At 32.7% G+C, this 22,931-nt stretch overlaps 3 protein-coding genes and 1 long non-coding RNA gene across 5 annotated transcripts; 1 reads left to right on the plus strand and 3 right to left on the minus strand.

Annotated features, from left to right (window-relative positions):
- Window positions 1–171: 171 nt before the first annotated feature.
- LOC145731295 (1,5-anhydro-D-fructose reductase-like) lies at window positions 172–2,780 on the minus strand. Its single transcript, XM_081983008.1, has 8 exons — window positions 2,057–2,780; window positions 1,810–2,006; window positions 1,604–1,757; window positions 1,305–1,552; window positions 998–1,249; window positions 643–945; window positions 339–590; window positions 172–281 (listed from the first exon to the last, which is right to left on the minus strand). The coding sequence occupies exons 1-6, from the start codon at window positions 2,123–2,125 to the stop codon at window positions 903–905; spliced, it is 963 nt and encodes a 320-aa protein (XP_081839134.1). The 5' UTR covers window positions 2,126–2,780; the 3' UTR covers window positions 172–281; window positions 339–590; window positions 643–902.
- A 152-nt stretch (window positions 2,781–2,932) lies between these two features.
- On the minus strand, window positions 2,933–4,526 carry LOC145731294 (aldo-keto reductase family 1 member B1-like). The gene is made up of 7 exons (XM_081983007.1): window positions 4,296–4,526; window positions 4,041–4,237; window positions 3,828–3,981; window positions 3,525–3,772; window positions 3,221–3,472; window positions 3,092–3,164; window positions 2,933–3,049 (listed from the first exon to the last, which is right to left on the minus strand). Exons 1-6 carry the CDS (start codon window positions 4,362–4,364, stop codon window positions 3,122–3,124), a joined length of 963 nt encoding a protein of 320 aa, XP_081839133.1. The 5' UTR covers window positions 4,365–4,526; the 3' UTR covers window positions 2,933–3,049; window positions 3,092–3,121.
- Window positions 4,527–4,831: 305 nt separating this feature from the next.
- Window positions 4,832–21,423, minus strand: LOC145731296 (neuroglobin-like). 2 transcript variants are annotated; one of them, XM_081983009.1, is made up of 4 exons: window positions 21,281–21,423; window positions 15,109–15,572; window positions 7,030–7,261; window positions 4,832–5,578 (listed from the first exon to the last, which is right to left on the minus strand). In XM_081983009.1, exons 2-4 carry the CDS (start codon window positions 15,300–15,302, stop codon window positions 5,432–5,434), a joined length of 573 nt encoding a protein of 190 aa, XP_081839135.1. In that variant the 5' UTR covers window positions 15,303–15,572; window positions 21,281–21,423; the 3' UTR covers window positions 4,832–5,431. The 2 variants fall into 2 exon arrangements, with proteins under 2 accessions (XP_081839135.1, XP_081839136.1); XM_081983010.1 differs by lacking the exon at window positions 21,281–21,423 and adding an exon at window positions 15,629–15,732.
- LOC145731297 (uncharacterized) lies at window positions 7,601–8,597 on the plus strand. Its single transcript, XR_014178781.1, has 2 exons — window positions 7,601–7,876; window positions 8,347–8,597. It is a non-coding gene; the product is annotated as an uncharacterized LOC145731297 (long non-coding RNA).
- Window positions 21,424–22,931: the final 1,508 nt, after the last annotated feature.

Consider the following 22,931-nt stretch of genomic DNA (forward strand, 5'->3'; position numbering starts at 1 on the left):
TCTTTGCATAGCTTTGTGTATTTTATTAACTAAGTGTTATTCGCTGTAATATAAATATTATTTCATTATTTCTCATCTTGTAGTTTTACATAGCCTGTTTAGTTGAGATTTTCTTAACTAGGTTTTTATTTTTGGGCGTGCAAGAAGTAGCTTAACTTGACTGTAAAGTACTTTTTGAGAGGTTAATAATTGTGTTTATTTTAATTGATTGTACAAACAATTAATACATTTTTGACCATCAAGGCTTTCTTCCAAATGGATGTTCATCACCATCAACCCATCTAAAAACAGTTTTGTTATACATATAAACCTAAAATATGTTTTACAATTACACGTACTGATCAAACCAGGTCATACTTCCTTGAGGGCCTTTGTCCAACTTTTCCAACTCTTTGATATCCTCAGAATCCAATTCAAAGTTAAAAATATCAATATTTTGTCTAATCCGACTCGGGGTGGTACTTTTAGGTATGACAGCAACCCCCTTCTGATTTATAAATCTTATGAGAACTTGAGCGGGAGTTTTATTATGTTTGGCTGCAATTCTATTAACTGTTGCATCTTTGAGGAGATTCAGAACTGGTCTAGGTCTAAAATGATAAATTGATAGGTTGGGTCTGTAGTAAGTGGCTTTTGGCTTACGGTAGATTATTTTTGTTCAAAAAAGTTGGTAAACCTGGATTTCCTAGGGTCTGGTAGGACACTACCACTATACCATTTTGTTGGCACAATTTCACTAGCTCGGGTTGTTGCAAGTAAACGTGAAGTTCAATCTGATTGGCCGCAGGGATAATTTCCGCATTTTTCAAAATCCGACTAAAACTGCTTACAGAGAGAGACAAAAAAACTCAATATTCCCATATTATTTATTTGCAAAAAGATTTTTAAAATGAGTTTGGTTCTTAGGGTTTTTTTCCAAACGGGTACTCCTCATCATTTTGCCTTCTAAAACAACAAACTGAAACCACTTTTATTTACTACGTATGTGAGTTCTGACCGTTCAAACCAAGTAATCCTGCCTCGAGCTCCTTTATCCAATTTCTCCAGCTCTCTCAAGTCATCAGAATCCAATGAAAAACTAAATATATCAAAATTCTCTCTTATCCTACTTGGAGTGACACTTTTGGGTATCACTGCGACCCCTTTTTGATTCATAAACCTCAGTAAAACTTGCGCAGCAGTTTTGTTATGTTTGGTTGCAATTCTTTTAACTACTGGATCGTTGAGTAAATCTGGAGTGTCAATTGGCCTAAAAAAACATGTGTGGTTAACAGGCAAATTGTGGGTTATTAAGGTTGATTTACTTCATGTTGTTTGCTGCCATCCAGGTTGGTAATCCAGGATTTCCTAAACTGTGATACGACACAACTACCACACCGTTATCTTGACAATATTTTACCAGCTCGGGTTGTTGAAGATAGGGGTGCAGTTCAATTTGATTAGTAGCAGGTATGATATTGGCGTTTTTTAAAATGCGACCCACCTGATCTTGATTAAAGTTTGATATACCAATTGACTTAGCGCGACCAACTTGAACGAGTTCTTCCAATTTCTGAAACAACTTGATTAGTTTACAACATTTTTGAAAATAACAATTTCATACCTTCCAAGTGGCAACAATATCACTTTTTCCTGTTTTGATTTCAGATGATGCCATACCTGGTTTAAATACGAACCGCATCGGCATATGAATTAAATACAAGTCAACATAATCCAGTTGAAGGTCTTTAAGAGAGGATGTGATAAAGTCGTCCACTCTAAAATAAAATCTCTTTTACTAAATCACTTACAGCTTCATATGAAACTCACTCATCTGGGGCAGCAGCTCCAGGTAATTTAGTGGTCACAAAAACATCTTCACGTTTTAACTTTCCAGAATCGAACCACTCCTTCAATACATTTCCAATGATACGTTCGTTTCTGTAGTAGAATGCGGTGTCTATGTGCCTGTAGCCAGTTTCTAGTGCCACATTCAAAGCTTTAGTCAACTTTTCCTCATCTGTAACCTGTATAAATGTGTAAATATAATTTTTAAATTATTACATTTGTGACGTACGGCGTAGGTTCCTAAACCAATAGCTGGTAACTTGTAGTCTCCAACCAAATCAAAACATTCTGAAGTCATGATAATTACTAGAAGACAGTCGCTAGTAAACTGATTCCTTATTTGTTTTGCGAGTATTTGCTTTCATTTTATATCAAAACCACAAAATCAAGTATAAACACAGCTTTATATACAAAGTGTTTAAAAATGATTACAATTATAACAGTGAAAGCAATATGAGAGTGATTTGAAGAGAAAGAGTGTTCAAGTAATTATTTATTAAAAAATGCGTAAAAAACTGTCTAAAATATGGTGGTTAGTGTGAGAATAACGGATATGTTAATATTTTTCAAGACCAATTTACGGTTGTCTAAATTATTTCAGTGTGGTCACAAACGGATGTTTTTTGTGGTATAGTTAGTTTAATATTAATAATCTTTATTTGTAATAATTTGACACACATATCAAACCAGTTAATTTTGCCAGCTGGTCCTTTGTCTGACTGAATGAACTGAATTGACCTACTTTTTTATAGTTTTCGATATAAATAAAACTAGTCTCAATAACACTTTCAAAAATAAAGTGAATTTTCTCTCTGTTTTGATGAATAACCCCATAAACGTTCCATTTCAGATCAGAGTTAACAGGAAGTCTCAGCAGTATAATGTTTATAATTTAATTAACAACAACAAAAAGGAGGTTTAATTGTTTGGCCTCCGAGATCATTAGAGCTAACACGTTTCGACTAATATGGGATCCATGCAAATTTTTATTTCACCACGAACTAGACATCAGTACATTATTATAACTGCAGCTGCAACTGTTATGATTTATTATCTACATTACTTGAAAGTAATATAGAGAGAGGATTTAGGAAAATAAGCAGAATTTGGTAACGTTGATTTATATGGAAATAGGTGTTGTATTCATGCAAAATGTCAACAATAGAGCCTCTTTTCATTATGATATGTCTATAGTACTAACATGGAAGTACATATGAATCATTGTAACTTAAATCAACTCATTTTGAGAACATTAAAAGAGAACCAAAAGTATCAATCAACTTAAATTATTGATCTACGGTCTCTTGCCAAAAGGATGTTCGTGAACACCAATCCATCTAAAAAAAAACAACAATTTATCTCGTAATTTTTAATTCTATCCATAAATACGTACGAATCAAACCAACATATTCTGCCAGCAGAACCTTTGTCCAGACTCTCCAGCTCCTTAATGTCACTAGAATCCAACGTAAAGTTGAATATATCAAAGTTTTCCTTTATCCTGCTTGGAGTTACACTTTTAGGAATCACAGCAATGTTTTTTTGATTGATGAACCTCAGTAGCACTTGAGCGCTTGATTTCTTATGTTTGGCTGCTATTTTCTTCACTGTTGGGTCGTTTAGCAAATCGGGCACAGTCATGTTTCTAAAAACTTGAAATATTAACACTTGGAATTAAAATAGAAGAGAAATCGTACCTGACATTATTTTTGGCGGTCCATGTGGGTAGTCCTGGATTACCAAGAGTTTGATACGACACCACCACTATTCCATTGTCTTGACAATACTTTACTAGTTCGGGTTGTTGCAAATAGGCGTGAAGTTCAATCTGATTGGTTGCAGGTTTGATTTTGGCAGCTTCCAAAATCCTTCTTACTTGATCCTGGTTGAAGTTTGATAGTCCAATAGTTTTAGCTTTGCCAAGTTGCACTTGTTCTTCCAATTTCTAGAGAGTTTTTTGCTGTATTACTAAGTCGAAACGTTCATATTTCTTACTGTACCTTGTAAGTGGCAATTATATCGCTTTTTCCAGCTTCAGTGTCACTGAACCCCACTCCGGGCTTAAATTTCAAGTAAAGAGGAAAGTGAATTAAATACAAGTCAACGTACTCCAACTGAAGGTTGTCCAATGACTGTTTAAGGAGGCCCTCAACCCTAAAATTTAGAGTTTAATGTGAATATAAATCTTTTCAGTATATACAGGGTTGGCTTACTGGTCCGGAGGATAACAGCCTGGCAATTTAGTCGTAATCCAGACATCCTCTCTTTTTAGTTTTCCTGAATCAAACCAGGTTTTCAGAACTTTTCCAATTAAATGCTCATTTTGATAGAAATAAGCGGTATCAATGTGTCGATAACCAGTTTCCAAAGCCACATTAAGAGCATTTGTCAAGTCTTTCTCATCAGTAACCTATATTACACACACCAAATTATTTTCAAACACAAACCCAAATAAACATTCTACTTACAGTAAATGTCCCAAGGCCAACAGCAGGCAACTTGTATCCTCCAACTAAATTGAAATATTGAGACGTCATTTCCTTGTTGTTTGCGATGCTACTCGATGATGTTGACTATTCGGTAATATGTAGTCCCGCTTAATTTATATACCCACTACCAGACTAATAATATCTTCTATTAAGGCACCATCATTTGTGACCAAGCAGTTTAGAACTGACTAGCGTACTTTATTCCTCGAAAATGTGATTCTAAACAACGTTACGATGCAGTTTTGCTGATAAAATAGTTTTAATAAATTATATTTTAACAAATATGATAACCCTGCCGTCTTACCATTTTCAATATATCTGTACAACACCAGTCTTTTATTGTATTTTCAACATCATACACTCTGACAAATTTGCCACTTTTTAGTTTGGGTCACTCTGTATTAACACTAAAATTTTCCAATTCTGATTACAATCTGTAGATAAATTTTCAGAAACTTTCACAAAAAAATACTGTTCTTACTTTCTAGCGGTTTTTTTGATTGAAACTACTTAAATCAGGATTATTCATGTATTTATAAACAAAAAAAATTGACGTATCTTTTATATTATATCATTATATTGTTGTACAGTTATTTGGAGTATTTTTTTTCAAAATAGGTTACTCACATCCTTTAATATTCACTTGAAATAGTGAACGCATTATTTAGTATTAATAATTATTATATCTGTCTCATAAAAGAATAGTTTGCAATTGAAATTAATATGAATTAAAGAATAGAATGACATACATTTTGATAAAATTCATTATTTTAAACGGCATCAACATCGTAAATTTTACTACTATATTCCTCCATAGGGAGGTACGGTCATTAATAAAATCCACTATCAATGTTTACATCTACAACTCACATATTTATAGTAATAATATCTATGGGAATCAAAACACGCATACATTGACAACTTAAAAATAATTATCAACTATTTACAACATATCATGAGCTACACTTAATTTGAACACACAGGTGACGAGAAATCAGTAACGGGGAGCATTGGAAATACGAAATGCTGTCAATGATGATGATGTACTTGGTGTGTTCGCGAAAAGTTTGCCTCTTTGCTAATCAAAGTCAGTCTGTTATCTGGTTTATCACTTTTCAAGTTGTAGCATTGGCGTTATCGAATCCGTTAACGAGCGTTTCTATAATAAACTTAATCGTTATTTTATAGATGTTTTCCACGTTTGATGTGTAACGGTCTCCTAAGGTGGTTTCCACAGCTTCTAAGAAGGGTTTTTCTATTTTCTGAAAAATAAAAAAAATACTATATACAATTTTTTGGTGAAACCTGCAGTAAGCATCTGCTCAGTAATTTCGCAGTTGCGATCATTTAAAACTAGCCATAACAGTTGAAAGTAGCTTCCTGTAGGGATAGAAATACAAATTTCTGGATGCAGAACTCGACTCAATCTTGGGAAGTATTCATTCAACTTTCTGGCTGCCTCGTTTTTGCGATTGGTAATACAATACTACAATATAAGTAATATAACTTCAAAAGATTTTAGCTTTTAAAAATTTCCAGGAAATGGTGCTATTAAATCTCGTTAAACCCTCGCCGAAAATGTTATAACACCGCAACGTTTCACCTTGTAAAACATTTCTACAAAACGAACAAAGACAATATGTAGGACGGTCGATAAGTTGAAAAAGAATCCGACAATTTCTGACTTTATATATGCTGGCAGGTCTGGAAAATATGTGAAAATGCATCATGAAGAGTTTTAATGAGATAATTCTGCAAAGTTAGAAAATGTAGGGTAATTGGATTGGTTTTAGGACCTAAATGAGTTTGGACTCAAACAAATTTTAGTAGAGTTTAAATATTTAAGGTAAAATACTCCGTGATATAATCAGGAAAAATTGAAAGTATTTTTATGTGTGCAATATTATGGATAAACACCTGTTTGGTTCTTCAAATAGCTGTGCTTTGACTAGAGATGTGTACTGCTTTGACAAAATAAATTACTTCAGGAAAATAATTTGTTATTTTTCGTAGGAAAATCCCCTTCAGGGTGGAACAAAAGGAATTTCATTAAACGAATGCCCACTATCTTTCCATAAATCAGCGAAACGGTGTATTCACTGGTCGTGGCCGATACTACGTTTCTTACTGGGCACGCTATCTATCAGAAGGCCAGATATGTCCCAGATAGGACACAAATCCATTAATTTGTTTTTCACAAAATATCACGAAGCTTTGTTGAAACGTATCCAAAACGAACAGACACAATAGAAAAATTAATTGATAATAATTACCACTGCTGATAAACTATGTTTAACTGTGACCTACCGTGATTTCGTTTTTGCGCTCCTGTCATTAATTTTAATTAGAGTTTGCTTTAAGCACGTCGTTTGATATGTCCGAAGTAAATAACTGTTATTTATTGGAAACATTTCCAACTGGAATTAGACTTAGACCACAAAATGTAGTGTTTTTAGTCAGTCTTAATTAATCATTTGTAACTTTAAATTTAACCTGGCAAATTAAATTATTTACATCAATGACTGATTTATTGACCGTGCTAAAAAGAGAACATTGAACTAGGATGACCTTCTTGACATGACAACTTCATTACTTAATAAAACTCCCCTCTATAGCCGCACCTGTTTTACTTCTATTTTGTAGTAGCACGACAAATTCTCTATTTTTATTTTGAACGCAGTTTTATAGTAGTATAAAAAAATAATGCATTTACCCAAAAATATTCCGCCTTAAATCCTGGTATTCTTCGATGACTGGCACCGACTTGGTGCAGGTACTCGAAAAACGTATCCAAATCATCCAGTCCTTTGATACCCTCATCTAAAGTGGTCATGACAGTGGTCGCATGTTCAGCAAGTTCTAAACTTGTCGCTTGATCCTCTTTGGATTTCAACGATTTGAATTTTTCGAACAGAGTCAACAGTTCTCCGTGTTCCTCAAACAATCTGTAACAAGAACGGTTAATGTTTCAATTAAAATTATTATTAAAACGCTGTCAGTTACGAATGTGGATAAAACAGGAGAGAAAACATAAATAACAGGCTATTATTTTCGATTGCATTGGAAGCCACTAAACTTGATCAGTAATCTGGGAATTGCAGTAAAATCGATTGTGCCAGTTGCAAAATTTTCAATATTGACATTTCATTGTTAAGGAGTTTAATTCCAAGCGCGGGATCGCCAATATGGCGCTTTTACCGAATAAATTACTTTAAAGTTCGCTTTACCAAACTGAAAATAGTTTCTTGTTTACCTCTCATTTCGTAAGTAATTAAACGGTCGTTTCTAGTTAAAACTTTCCTAAACTAAGCAGATATCAGAAAACTAAATTATGGTGATTTCTTAAGTAATTTTTTTAAATATTTGACACGTTTTACGCCTGTACATTTAAGACTAATTTATTCTACATTGATAACTTTTATACATTTTAAAATTGCATATAAAAGGAGTGACCAGCAAAGCAAACGTTACAATTGCAAAACAGTCAAAAATGGCTTCTCTAAAAATGATCTTCTTTGTTGTCATGCTTTCGGTCGTGTCTGTCAGCATTATTGAATGCGGTAAGTTAAATAAACCTTTTAATTTTGTTTTGTCCAGAAAGTAAATTCACTTTCTCTTATCTCGATTAACTCAAAACACTCACTGTTTCAATCTGCAGAGATAATTAAATCCTACGCCCTTCAAGTAAGAAAGATAAATTAAAGGCGTTGTTGACATTGCCGTTTTATTCCATTAATATTATCACAAGTCAGGATTATTGTAAAGTTTTTTATTTGTAAGTTAAGTGTAGTTGCATCTGTTGAAAGTGATGTATTATCACACAATTTTAAGAAAATTTAAAAACAAACAGAAGAAACAGTTTAGTTGTAGAAAATGGCAATGGGATTGAGAAGAAATATCTAGCAGAGAAAAGAATAATATTTATAGCTCCACATTTGCCTTTCTACTTAATTTTGTTCTGTCAGCTGTATTTTAATCCACCTGTAGACTCTGGGACAATATTTACTAGTAACTTAATCATTTTTTTCAGACAAACTTGCAATTCTCAAGCCAATTACTCCGAAAACCAAAGACGATTCCAGCTTGTTGTCCCAATTAATTCAGGATTTGAAACAAATCATCTCAAAGCTTCTTCCTTCTCTGCAGAAGCTTGTTAATGATCTACTTGGACGCATATTACCTACACTGCAGCAAATTCTTTCACCATTATTATCTAAGTCTAAAGCTTAACTTTTGTGATGTAGTCTTGGAATTGTTGAAATAAAATCTATGTCGCTTTAATTTTTGTTATTATTGTTGCATCCTTTGTTTCCAAGTTCAGTATCAAGCTATAAGTTTTTATATTCCAGTACTATACATTATTAATGTTTAATAACATTCACTGTAAGTGTAGGAATAATTTAAAATTAATTTTAGTGACAAAAGTTCTTTTGTATCATTTTCAGTCAAACAATACATACTCTTGCCACAGATGGGTAACTCTACCCAGAAATGGAACTTTCAACATTTTGGGAATTTTTTACGAGTAGGTACATACAGTTTTTCCTGACGCCATTAAAAACTTTATCGATATTAATTCCTCTAAGCGAATGACAAATTCTTGAACAACGTGTCAGGAAACTCTAGCGTCCAAACGGTGTCATCAATCAACTTATGTGGGCACATTTTTGGAAAGCTTGAAATTTGCTCTATCTTTTGCTTTCTATGACATTTTGACGTAACTTGTCAAATAAGGGAGTAATTTAGGGTCAAAGCGAGGTGTGTCCCAAAATATGTGATTTTAGGGTGAAAGAATTTTGACGCCCTCTAGCGTCCAAACGGTGTCATCAATCAACTAATGTGGGCACATTTTTGGAAAGCTTGAAATTTGCTCATAATGAATGTAGACTTTACTTCCTACACCAATAAGTTTCATCATTAGCTTTCAGTACACGTGGGCTCTTAGATGTGGTTATTATCATTTTTAATTTTTTTCTGTATAAAATAACTGAGTCACGATATAAGAGAACGAAAATCTCTGATAATATTGTCTTATTGAGTTTAATAGCTATATGATATAAAATAATAAATATTTAGATCAACCTTCTCAAAGTAATCAATCCTCCAAACTTCTCCAGTTAACAAAACGCTTGGGAGGTATCTCTCCAGCCTTTATAAAGTAATTGAAATCGAACTCATGACAAATGATAAGAGGGGTGAAATTTGAGTGTGGAGTTATCAAATAATATTTCCGAATAAGAAATGTATTTGTCGTAAATTTACTCAAATATTCCCTAAAAGCCGCGTTTCCTTTCTACAGCATTATTCATGAGATTACGCATTCACTTTGAGTATGAATTCTGTAAAATCCCTTTTGTATTGTTTCCAGGACAAGATTTATGAGACACGTCAAGGTTTTTGGGGCAACAAAAATATAATGACCTACCTTTGCACTTCAAACTACATGGTGGCATTTAATTAAGAACAAGAAAATTGTTCTCAGTTTCTGTTCCTAGATTATCGATTCAGGATGATTTTAGATAGTTTTAACAGCTCGGTTAGAAACCGGGGTTTAGGACTTTTGGCATAAACAACGATTTTAAATATTCATTAAAATTTAATGGAGCGCCAGTAAAATTTCCCGTTTATTTGCCCAGCGATCTGTGAGAAAGCTTGTAATCCAAAACTTTTAAATTTTAGTAGGAAAGCACATTTCTAGTTTACTGTAAATTGCTTATTATAGTCACTAAAACGGAAACCAAACAATGAATTACTAATTAGAGTTAACATATACTTTGACACATTAATGCTGTACATATTCAATACATCGTTGAGTTTTCCTTTGAATATTATAATCCACATATCCAAAGTTGTGCAAGCTTCACAAACACTGAAAGTAAATTAGCTCAGGCTCTTGTAGTTTGTGTTTACCCAGTTAAATCCTTAACAACGCTATTCACAATCTTGTAATTAGTGTGGCTTCCGTTTTGGGGACCAAAAGTTATAAATTAGCGCTCAAATAAGCCAAACCCGAGAATTTTTTAGAAGAACTAGTTGCTGTTAGGACTATAAATAATTACATATACTGGCCAACAGAGTTTTATTTTCAAAATTTTTTTAAATGATACTGAAACAACGTGTTCTAATAGATAAGTTTGTCAAAAAGTCTTTAGGGAATCGCCTGATAGCTTACAATAGTGGAGGGTAGTTAATCATTTTAAGTGTTGTTCAGATAGGCATGTAACTCGCTTATCTCTATTGCAGTTGATAGGTTTCGGAATTGTTCGCTTTACTAGAAAACATTATTCCAAAGTGAAATTTTGCCTAAAATCACATAGAGAGTCTCCTGATTGAAAGTGAGATGATTTAAATGACTACACGACAACATGTAGTAAAGCAAAAATCTACTAAGTTAGACCATCTACTAGTTTTAGGCCTGAAACTGTCCCAAACAAATCATATTAGGAACCCATTAAATTTTAATGCATATTTTATGGCGCCATCTCGCAAATTAATAAGTTTAAAAGGGAAAATCACAGGGCTGGAATCTTTCAATTTCCTTTTGAATCTCCTGATGGTTGCTATGCGCTTTAGGAAAATAATTACGTTCTAATAATGTTATCAGTACTGGGTAAATTTAATTTCGAAAGTGAAGAAAACATTTAATTACATAAAGTGGGAAATTAGTTTCGATTAGGGAAAGTTTCAGACTAAACTATTCGCTCAGTAACACTAAACCGATAAATTACGTTTTTAGGGATGCTCAAATATGTTTAGATACTTGTCAGGAACTATCGATTTAATGTGATCCAGTAAATTTAGAAATGTTTAATGGTTTCTGATTAATATCCAAACAAACCATTAAACTGATTTAAAATGTTATTAAATCACATCAAATTGATAGATTAAACTTTTAAGTATTTAACCGAATTAAATCGATGACAGTCTGCAATATTATGCAAGAACATAAAAGTTAATGTGTGGCGCCCATATTCTCGTACGAAATATTCAACTCAATTTTAGGGAGGCGGTCTGCAGTAAAATTTTATACGTCTCTAATAAAACAGCCACATGAGTACTCCATTTCATATAAAAGAACGTTAAACTTGTTTTTCAACCTTTCGATAATAGAATATAAAATTGTCACTTTTGATTTGAAGTATTGGTACTCGAGCTATTCTAACTTTCCCAATTAGAACAGAGTTAGACCGAATGCATTTGCGTTGGCTGTACATTAATTATACCGCCCTTTCAGTTCTATTATCACTGAAATGGTTCAGAAGCCCTATCTCGCATAACTGGATGAAAAACAATGATTTATTCTACTTAACTAGACAACAAATGCGTTCTCCTTTATCACACCTTAACACTAGCAGGTCTAAAAATTTATATCCTGTTGGTTATAACATTTTTAAAACCGTCGACTACTTAATTTGAACGTCAGCTAGAATAACCATCAATATTCCGGTCTCATCGTGAATAATTTTTCTTAAGTATTCAAACTTTTTACGGCTCAGGTTATGGAAGCTTTCACAGATGTTTTTGATATTATGCTCAGTTAGTAAATATTCTGGAAAATCAATTGGATGTTGTTAAACTCAGATTCTAGTGGATGACCGGTAGCAGAAAACATAATTGTAGGTAATTACCGCTCTTGAAAAATCATCAATTTTTGTGGGCTGATCGAGGAGTTTGGCTGAATAATGTGAATTCATCATAATTGTTTTGGCTGAAAAGCCATGATTAAAATTCTATACCCTACTAGCAATTTTGTGAGTTAATTATTATATTGTTCCTAAGTTAATAACATTTCAGCAGAAAAATTGCCAACAATTGATAAAAAACCTCTAGTGCAGTAAACGCAGTTTTTCAGTTTCAAATAAAATATTTGAATTAATGGAATTCCCCATTGTTTGGATAGAGCAGCAAACAAAAAATGTAATATATCATTGTTTAGCATTTTCCAGCTTAAAAAATTCAGTTGAATTCAAAAGATAGTATAGGGACATTATTTGAATTTCAATATAGCGTTTTCTTTATGCAGAGAGGTATTTCTCTTCCAGGCAGTATCCGATGCATATGTGAGTGAAGGTGATAAATTAGTTTTACGTGCACATTTTTCTTATTTCAGTTAAAACTAAAAACTGACAAAATCCAGATGGGTGTGGATGTAGATCCAAATCTAAATAATGTTCAGGTTTAAATTAAAATTACAGTACGAGAACATCTTTAAGATTGATCTCGTGGTCGCAATCTTTCATCAAATTACAGATTGATTTACGACTTTAATCCAACCTTAACCCTGTTTTGCTACATCGCATCCAATCGATAGCTTTATCTCGACTGCCTGTCACGAACGCTGAGATTCAGGTGAGAATCCTCAAAGGTAAAAGAAAAGGGGTTGGTACGAGGCTGGATTAGCTTATGGCTTCTACATTAAAAGATGACCTTTTAGGATCACTCTGATTTATTAAAAAGAGAAATCTATAAATTTATGAACAGTACAACAGAAGAATATTTGATTAAAACAAATATAGAAAACTACAATCTTAAAATTAAATCAGTTGAGACCCTTGTCTATGTAAAAACAGAATAGAGAAAAAGAGTCTTTTAGACGCTTTCATATTAATCTTGCTAGAAAGTATGTCAAGGATTTGACTCCTTAAGCATTCTGATCCAATATAATAGTTGACAAGGGATTTACATTTGCCAACTCCTACTGAATTACAACTAAAACTTTAATAAAGATATGTAAAGATAACGTCAGTTAGAGGTAACGTGGAGAATATAAAGATAATGGTGGGGTAAGTTGGCCAAACTCCAAAAATCAAACCCCAAAGTAAGATTTACATTTAGTTTGAGTATGCTGAGAGAACATTAAAGGCACTTGGCATGATGCGTTTTTCTTAACAGTTTACAATTGACCTATTTGTAAATAATACATAATCTAGAAAAATAAGGAAGATAGCACTATAAGCACAAAGATTAACATTTCGCTATAACAGCAGAAATATGAAAACTAGGTGTGTCGCAATTTATCTGGAAAACTTATACCGACTCTATTACGGAAATTAGCAAAATAAGCGTTTTAGGGCGTGCGGAGCTGCGGGATTTTGCCCTTAAATATAACCTAAAGTATTGTTTAAAAAAACCGTATTTTATTGAACAACACCTAATAAATGAAAGGATTTGTTAATTTTGATTTTTATGGGAAACTCTGATATCTGTAATTATGAAAAGGATATTTAAATCTTGACACCTACCAAGTTGAAAAAAGGCGTTCTTAGCGAATATCTTCTGCGGAAGTAGTTTAAGTAATACGTTCTTGCTAACTGAACTCAAAATATCTATTTTTTACTTGAACAAATTTACTTATAGGATTATCTGTCTGTAGGTGTTAATTAAACCTCTCTATATGCTAATAAACTCTGAAGTTTTAACAAACTTCAATGATAAAGTTTCTAAGTTATACGAAAACGTAATCTAGTACGTCATCTACCAGAAATACGTTCGATATGCTCTGTAATTACCCTTAATACAACAAAGAGAGTTTTACAAGGTAGAATTTCCAAAGTCATTAAGTTTAACGAAAACGAAAGCGTACTGGAAATAAGATCCGGAAGCTTCTAGCGAAAATAATGTTTTGGATGACTGAGTTTCTTGGTTAAGTGGTTATGAGAGGGGAAACGGGATCGTCTAAAACAGGTCAATTGGAATAAAGTTTAGAACTAATTAGAAATGAGTCAAGTGCAAACTTGATCACTTCATCAGAATGTCACTACGCTGGAAAAAATGTAAGTTGATTGTACGAAGAAAACTCATCGACAAATCCATTACTAATACGCTGATAAAGTATTTCTTCTTTGAAGTTTTTTGGGATGGAACTAGCAGGAAACGAGCAAAACAATGTTTCTTCTTAGCAATATTACGAAAGTTTTGATCTAGAAAAAATCCGCAACTTTGAGATTTTGTTAAATGGGGTAGAAGGCAATGAGGGAGAACGTCTGGCTATGCCGCCAAATTGTTTCACACAAGACTGATAAATTACAAAAGTTTTAATAATTTTTCTTTCCTGTCTATTTGTGTTGTACTGCGTAACATCTACAGTGAATCATTAAAACTGCGGTTACCATAAAATCTTAATTTAGCTATAATAATCCAGAAGAAACAATCTGGTGCAAATTCTGACTTCTTTAGTAGCAAATAATTGCTTTGCTTCAAGAGCAAATCGGAGATTTCCATTCACACTCCGTAAACTGAAAGGGTCTCCAAATTGGAACGACCCTAACGAATTTCTAATTGTGTTAACCAAACCGGAAAGCCGGAAAAACTTTCCAGGTTTGTGCGTTCAGAACCTTTCTAAAAATATTACCCTCCCTTTTTCCTAACTGCTGCATTGTAGCTAATTGCATAGTTTACTTGCAAAAATTGGATTAAATTTGTTTTCTACAAAAAAGGATCCCAGACACCATCTTGTTAAGTAAACAATGCTCGAGTGTTTGCATTTGTACGTACAGACAACAAAAGGAAATACAATAACGTGGGATGCACAGTTTCCACTTGGAAACTCATAATCCTAACACAATTTGCAATAACATCTGATTTGAGCTGAACAACTTCAGTTCGAAAGGCAAAACGAATTGTATGAAACGTTTTTTTTAGCAGACAACATTGCTTACAGGAGAATACAAGTTCCTGCATATTGAAATCTGTGATCCTCTATGATGTGTGAGACAAAATATATGATCAATATTTTAAGACATGAAACATTTTGTGCGTAACTAAGTAACTAACTACAAATGAAATTACTTACTTTAGGAACATGCAAACGCCAGTGCTTTCCATTGCTCTGCTAATGCCTTTCCACGATGCCATCATATTGTATTTCTGCTTCGCAGTAAGGGGTAGTCTTGGATCGACTTGTTGTGGGGGTGGTGCCGGTTCATCCAGTTTTCGATCCCCATGGCGGTTATCTCGCCCCGCCAATTTTCCTAATTCACAACCCATATTTCCCTCGCAAAATAAACTTCCTATTCAACACTTTCCCTCTTAAATGGTTATGTTGACATAGTTTCCAATTAATCACTGTGTTTGTTGCTGCCGGTTTTACATTTTTACAACTATTTTAGTTATCTGGACAAACTTGGTATTATTGATTTCGACTCCATAACATCTAAGTTGAATTTAACGTGTTAATTTATATTATGCATTACAAGTTTGGACTTTTTTGAGAAAGTTCACTGTTGCACTCATCGCTTTGGGACTGTATCACTGAATCTGAAAAGAAAAATTAACATTAGCATTTACTCACGACTGATAGATGAATTGTGAACCTTTGTACAACCGGATAAAAACAATAACTTCAAGGGGGGCTATAATAAAACGTTTAGACACTTAAGGTGCACAATTACGACTAAGGAACACTGTGAAGCCTAACCGTGATTTGATACTCAAATTAATGAGTAAAGCCAATATTATACATACAGTCAAGGTTTGCACGTAACAGGTAACCATTTTTGGAGCTTCTTTTGAAAAATAGTCAGGTAAATTTGGTTTATGTTTTCAAGTGATAAACGGTACTTTTAGAAAAGTAACAATTAGTACAATGTTAAAGTAAATAAAACTGAAGCTAAAAAAAATGGGTCATTTTATTTACTACTTTCGTTTAAAAAAATAAATAAAATAACTAAAAAACATGAAACCATCTTTAGCTGAATTTAACGCAGTTTTTAGGGTAATCGTTAAAGGAAATTCGTGGTTTATAGCAATGAAAACTAATAAAGTTTTACGTAATTAAGAGCTCTAGTAAGCGTCACTTTTTACTGTCTACTTTAACGACTAATAAATTTAGAGCTTCATGGGACGTCAGATAAGAGATGTGAATTATTAGGCAGTATCCATAAAAAAATCATTTTGTTTGAAAGTGTAGTTTTAGTTTTTTTAATCTAACCGAAAATCTGAATTTTTATGTTCAAACTTAAAAGTGTTTGTATAATTTATTTTACAACATCAGATCTGTAAATTGTTAACTTAGTGTGGGTTTTAAGATTTTGTTTATTTTTTAAAAATCGATAATTACCGCATATGTCCAGTTTGTTGATTGTACGGATACACATTTTTTAATCAATTTATTTAAACGCATTTACTTCGAATAATTAGGCAGATTACACCTGGTTTTACTACAGTATTTTGTAAAAATAGCTAGTTTGTATACTGTAAGTAACGTAGTACCCACAGTGTACTTTAACAATATGAATTTGTTACAAATTTGTCTTTTGTTGTAGAACTATTTCTACATAGTTAAATCGGTATTACAAAGGTAAATTCCATATCGTTTAAGGCTGATAGACGTATTAAAATGAAAAAGGAAGTTATCAATTTAGGCAGTTCAATTTTTGCATACAATGCCACGACTCGACGTATTGCAAAACTTATAAGGAACTACGGGGCTTTTATTATTTACTACCAGTCAACAAGACTGAATTTAAAAGGATACGAAAGGATTCCTAAAACGTCTTTCTACCCTACGACGTGCATACGAGCTGCTATACTACATACTATTATACGTTTCGACAAAGAACCATTTTGTACGGTTTTACTCGCATTTATCTATCAAACTCTTTAAGGAAAATCGTTCTCTAGGACTTACATTATTATGCAAAATTGGATTTGTTCACTAAAGTTATATTCAGCAAAATACATTTTTAGCGTAAAACTGATTGAAACTGAATTCTTGAAATCTAAATTCAATAACATTCTGAAGCTAGGTAAATGCTGTTTATTTGAATATCTTGAAACTTAATTTGTTGCAACAATATTAAACAGGGCAAAATTGGCCTGAATTGTTGTCTTAAGAAAAAGTGCAGATCAAACACCAAAAGAACTAAAATGACACTTTAAAGAAAGAGCCAAGAGTCAAAAACTAAATTGATCTGAATATTAGCTATCAAACTTACGGGTAAGAAGAAACTTTATTCATACAATCTTTGCCCAATTAAACCAAAGTTATTCAAACAGCACACCCGGAACAATAGGAATAGTTAGCTAATGAAGCAGCCTTCGGGAGAATAGCAGAATTTTGCTTCAGGCGGTGATTAAATTAGCTGAATGGATTCCTTTAAGGGAGTTTTCAAGCGGCATTAGGGGCTAAGAAGCCATTTCCGTGTTTCCCAATGACCGTAATGATGTACGAATCTTTTATTTATTGCCTAAGTCTATCAAACACTGAAATTTAGCTTTTTACACTTTAGCCTAAAAACAAACAGTGATAACTCAAAACATCCGAATTGTAATTGGAACATTTGTGAAGGTAGAGAAGTCCAATCAAAGCATTCGTCAATTAAAACTTAATATTATTTAGTTATTAACTAACTTTTTTAATACCCTTTGAAGGCCTGTTTGAATTTACAACAAATCCGAATATTAACGAAGTCATATTAATAATTCTATTTGGGATCAAGAACAATAATATTGATGTTTTTTTTAAGCTATATCGTCCGCTTGGAAATAACTCTGATTATTATCTTTTAGTTTAATGACCCCAGAAAATGTATATTAAAACGCTTTTTTGGAAAAACCTCTAAAAGGTCTACGTGGGATTGCGAAGTTGCCCGCCAATACCTGTTAAGGAATGGCAGCAATTCAACTTTGGCAAATAAGAAATCAATGGCATAAGGCAAGTCCGTATATTGACGAACGTCCCAAAAAGCACACAGGGGAGAGTATATTATTATATTTAGAAACCTTTTCTGGGAAAGTTGGAAACTTTAACTGGGAAATTTGAAAATGACTGTTAAAGCTTTCGAGTTGTTTTTTTTTGCGTTTTGTACCTTTGTAAACTATCCGTCATAACTTTTGTTATAATAGACCTGTGTATATCTGAGAAAGGTGTATGCCCACCAAACACAAAAGGTTGTTGTTATAGTAATAGATCATACCTTTAGCATGTCTGTATTTCTACCCTCATTAATCTCACGCATGGCATATTTCATGCTTTCCTCCTGAAAGTGTATTAAAACAGGGAAAGGTAAATCATTTTGCTATCCTTCAAGTAAACTCATATTTTTGTTAAAAAATCAAAATCCTGGAAATATTTATTCATTGACAATCATCACACAAAATGGTATAAATAGAATTTATTGGATCTTATCCAACAATTTTTTCCTAATATCCGTCTTACCCTTATAAAAGAAACTATCAATCAATCGTTCAAGTCCAACTCAATTAGATACGCCAAATTAAATGAAATATTTATAGTGTTATTTCGAGTGTTCCAGTTGCTTTTCTGAGTTTCACGGTCATTTTCACTTATATGACAATCATCTTCACCTGCCACATTAATAGGTGCCAGTGTAGATCTGATTGTTACAATACCTCGAATGTCCATTTTGTTACCTAATAAGTTTTTATGGATATTTCCTGACCTTAAATTACTCAGAGTCATGAAAAACTGATGTAGATCGTGGTTGTTGATTGACTTTGGAATAGTAACAATATCAACAGCTATTTATAGATGAGACCTATTTTTATTACTAACAAATAAATATATTATTTCAGTGTAACTTGACTTCAAAACTATAAGTACACAAATGTGAACTTGTCACATTTTTTTATCACTTATGTTTGGCTGATTAATGGATTTTGCAAGATAAGGAATTTATATTTTAATTGTGGATGAAATCATATGGTAACTAGATTTGTTACGAAATAGTTTATTAATGAAAACAGAATGCTAATCAGAGAAAAAGTCATTGAATGTTCAACTGCTTGTAAATATTGGTGGGATTCAGTTATTGAGGCAAAATTAACATTTTCAGTTTTACAACAATCTAAATGTTTACCCCAATTTTACATACTATATTTAAAAGTACATAAAACGCTGACATTGAAATAAATACAAAAATACGCAACCTGTAAATAAATCCTCGATGTTTTTGCACAGTGGTACTCGAATCCAGTTTGGATATTACGATTTCTATTGGATTATTTTTATGTAGTTTCAAAAATAACTTGGTTTTGTTTACTTTTGGTTGTAATCAAAAGTACATAATTTATACAGCTCACTAGGTAAAAATTTAAATTTGTCCAAGAGCACCTACTTGAACTTTTATTGTGACAATGTGAAAAGGCTTTATACAGCAATTTCTTTTTATGTGAACATAAATTTTATTCTTATGTGATTTTTACTGCTTTGATTTATGTTAGGCCATTTACATTATTTGAAAGTACTGGGAATTTACAGCTAATCGATAAAACTTAACGAGGGCTCTGTTAAAAACTGGATCCATTCCACTTGTGAAGCCTTTATTATTGGAAATAATGTGACACGTAAAATTTACGTACTGGCAGACGTAACGCAACATTATATAAAGACCATTTGAACTGAACCACCACACGCCTTATTTGATTATCGGTTGGAAAATCAGGGCCCAGTTGGTCAAGAAGGAAACCCATGGTTAAGTCCAGAAGCTTGTGTTTAATATGAAATTCTATATGCACTGAATTTTGCTTCTTCTGGCTAAAAATGGGGTGCTCTTGAGAAAGACATTGGAAAAGGAATTGATGTACATCCTTTGAAATAACTTTTATCAGTTTATAGCAGAATGGTTGAAGAAGGTTCCTAATTTAAAACCAACATTCTCCACCCAGGGAGAATCTGGTTATTGGAATACATGAATAACACATTATGCTTTTTGAACGACTTTGAATAGAAAAGCATTCTATTTATTTGAATCTATGTTAGAATGAAGGATAAAAGTATAAAAGAAATTAAACAACAATGTTACTATTGATCAACCAAGACACGTTTTAGTTTGACTTTGTGGTGAAGGCCTCTAAATGCACACAAATTTACAGGTTTGTACAAAACTTTCTAAAGTTAAAACATACTAAAAATATCTTTTCTTATAATAATAAGCTGGTTTAACAAATGCTAGTAGAAATAGGCAACCTCTGTAGATTAAAAAGCTTTGTTAACTTTTGGCAAATATAACGTCAGTTTTAGAAAACGATTAAAAAGTCTGAAAACTCATTTTTCATGAAGTTAGCTTGCCAAATTCAAAAAAAGACTGTAACAATAGAGAGTATCAATTTACAGGATTTCTTATTGTTTAATTTTTGGATAGGGTCCAAAATCCTAACGCTGCGAAACCAATCCTTTGTACATTTATTATCTCTGGATCGATAAAATTGACATTTCATTTGCTCCGCAATTTAGTTGAAATTCACTTAATCTTGGATATTTTTTTCCATTTTTGTACTTTTTTCAGAAAGTAGTACTTTTGGCTAGAAATTAAGTTTTTAAAGCCATCCCAAGCAAAAACACGATATGAATAACTGAATGGGAATAAAAACCGGAAATCTTTTAATTAGAATCTAAAAGAAAATAAATCCTAGAACCTAGGAAATTGATTTTTCTGGAAGCTTGTTGAAACACTGAATTGAAATTAAACAAAAACCAAATACTTGGCTGGTGAAACTAAAACTTCTTTCATGAATAAACACACATTCAAATAGCGGCACGACATTAACTATTTTGTTAAAACGTAGTATAAAAATATGCCATATACTGAATTAGATTATTGATTCTGCTTTGTTGGTTGTTATACGAAAAAAATTGGAACAACCTAGGCTGGAATTTGAAGAAATTTTAGTTTTCAGTTTTGAAGTAATATTTTATTTATGGTACAAAACCACGTTGCCTGTTAGCTTCTATAGTGGGCAATTTCGTTGCTTTTCCCTATTGCATTAAGATCCCACGACTCCCATTAAGCTGGAAAATTTATAGTTTCAGTGGAGTATAATGTTTATTAAAGAAAATTAAATTAATTTTTTCCGTTGTTTGTTTTTTAATATTTGATGTAATTTAATAATGACTTAGTAGCCACAATGACTGCTTTAACTAAATTTATATTTAGAATTCAACTACCTAATTGTTAAATAAACTATAACTATGAAAAGAAATCTCTGTTAATACACTCTCTTACCAAATAGCAAATAAAGGGGCTGTAACGTTGAAAAAGAATTTAAATCCCTCTACGCTCGTTCCACTATACCAAATACATGCCACTTTATACTGCGTTAGAGTGATAAAGGAAAACTCTAAAACGGACCGACAATTCAGCGAGTTCCCTCGGAAAACTGCCGTTTTCAGAGGAAAATCCAGCTTGCAAGCCGGATATTTTATCGTCATGCGCTTTGAGCAGATAGGTGCGTAAGCACGGACAATGTTTTAGGCTTTATAAGGGTTGTTCAATTGATTTGCATAATATTTTTTTCTTCGAGTAAACACATATTTTATGGAATCGAGTTCGACAAACTTTGGCTAATTTATTTGAATAGTCGACGACGTCGTAAATACTGGTTACCAGACTGCCACGAAGATTTTTTTATATTTTAATAAAGTAGGTTGATGTTAGTCCAATTCGTTCACTTACAACATGGGGATGAATGTGGGAAAGTGGTAATTTTCGTGAGAAGTGTTTACGACCGTATAAGAGGATATTTATCTTTGGTGGTGATTGTCGACGGAAATTTTGTTGAAGGTGTTCTAATTGAGTTTTGTGGAAGTGAGGAAAAAGATTAGTTTAATTACTTGTTGTTGTTTTAAAGCGCGTTGAGATGCATTTTATTAATGACAATTCGTTCCAGAGTATCAATGTACAAACATAAGGACGTCGCCTCCACCATCCTAGCAGAATGTAAAAGTAGAATATCTGACAACTATAGTATTTTAAGTATCAAGAACAGTAAAGAACTTTTTACAGAAAATTCAAAATGGCGGCCTGGGACGCCATTTGAATTTTCAAATGACAAAATACAACTGTTTTATTTGTCAAGTTACAGTTGACGTCTCGGTGTCTTTTTATGTTAAAATTTCCCGGAAAAGACGCTGGTGCAGTCGGTTTTTCGATATATCAAAAACCAACTGAGTTAGACCCAACATTTTAACCATTTCTTTGCCAAGAACTCGGCCGGATTAAGATTTAGATGAAATCTGGCTAAAAAATATTTACAATATAATATGTGATATTATGGTAAAGGAAATTTGACGCCCTCTAGCGGCAAAACGGTGTTATCAATCAACTCATGTGGGGATATTTTTGAAAACTTTGAAATCTGATCTATGTTTTGTTTTCTATGACATTTTGACGTAACTTGTCAACTAAGGGAGTAATTTAGGGTCAAAGCAACGTGTGTCAAAAAATATGCTATTTTTACAAAAAGTGCAATTTTGGCAATTTTTTGTTTTGCTCCGGGAAGGTTCCAATGCAGACCAAAGGGCACGTTTATACCAAAAGACCTTAAATTAGGTTAAATAAGTACAAAAAAAGCATTTTAAATTTTTTCATTTTTCAAAAAAATTGAAAGAATGGGGGGGAATTAAGGGGCTTTTTTTACTACTTTTTGAAATTCAATATCTCGGTAACATGAAGAGCTAGAGAGGCCCGTTTTGGCTTATTTTGTAGTACTGCTTAGAGAAATCTACTAGAGTTCAAATAAAAAAGTTACAATCATTCAAAAATTGAAAAAATGCCATTTTTGCAAAAAGTGCAATTTTGGCAATTTTTTATTTTGCTGCAGGAGGGTTCCAATGCACAGCAAAGGGCATAATTATGCCAAAGAACTTTTATGACA

Source organism: Ips typographus, linkage group LG6 (assembly GCF_016097725.1).
Source record: "Ips typographus isolate SLU linkage group LG6, UJ_Ityp_2.0, whole genome shotgun sequence".
Taxonomy (NCBI): Eukaryota; Metazoa; Arthropoda; class Insecta; order Coleoptera; family Curculionidae; genus Ips; species Ips typographus.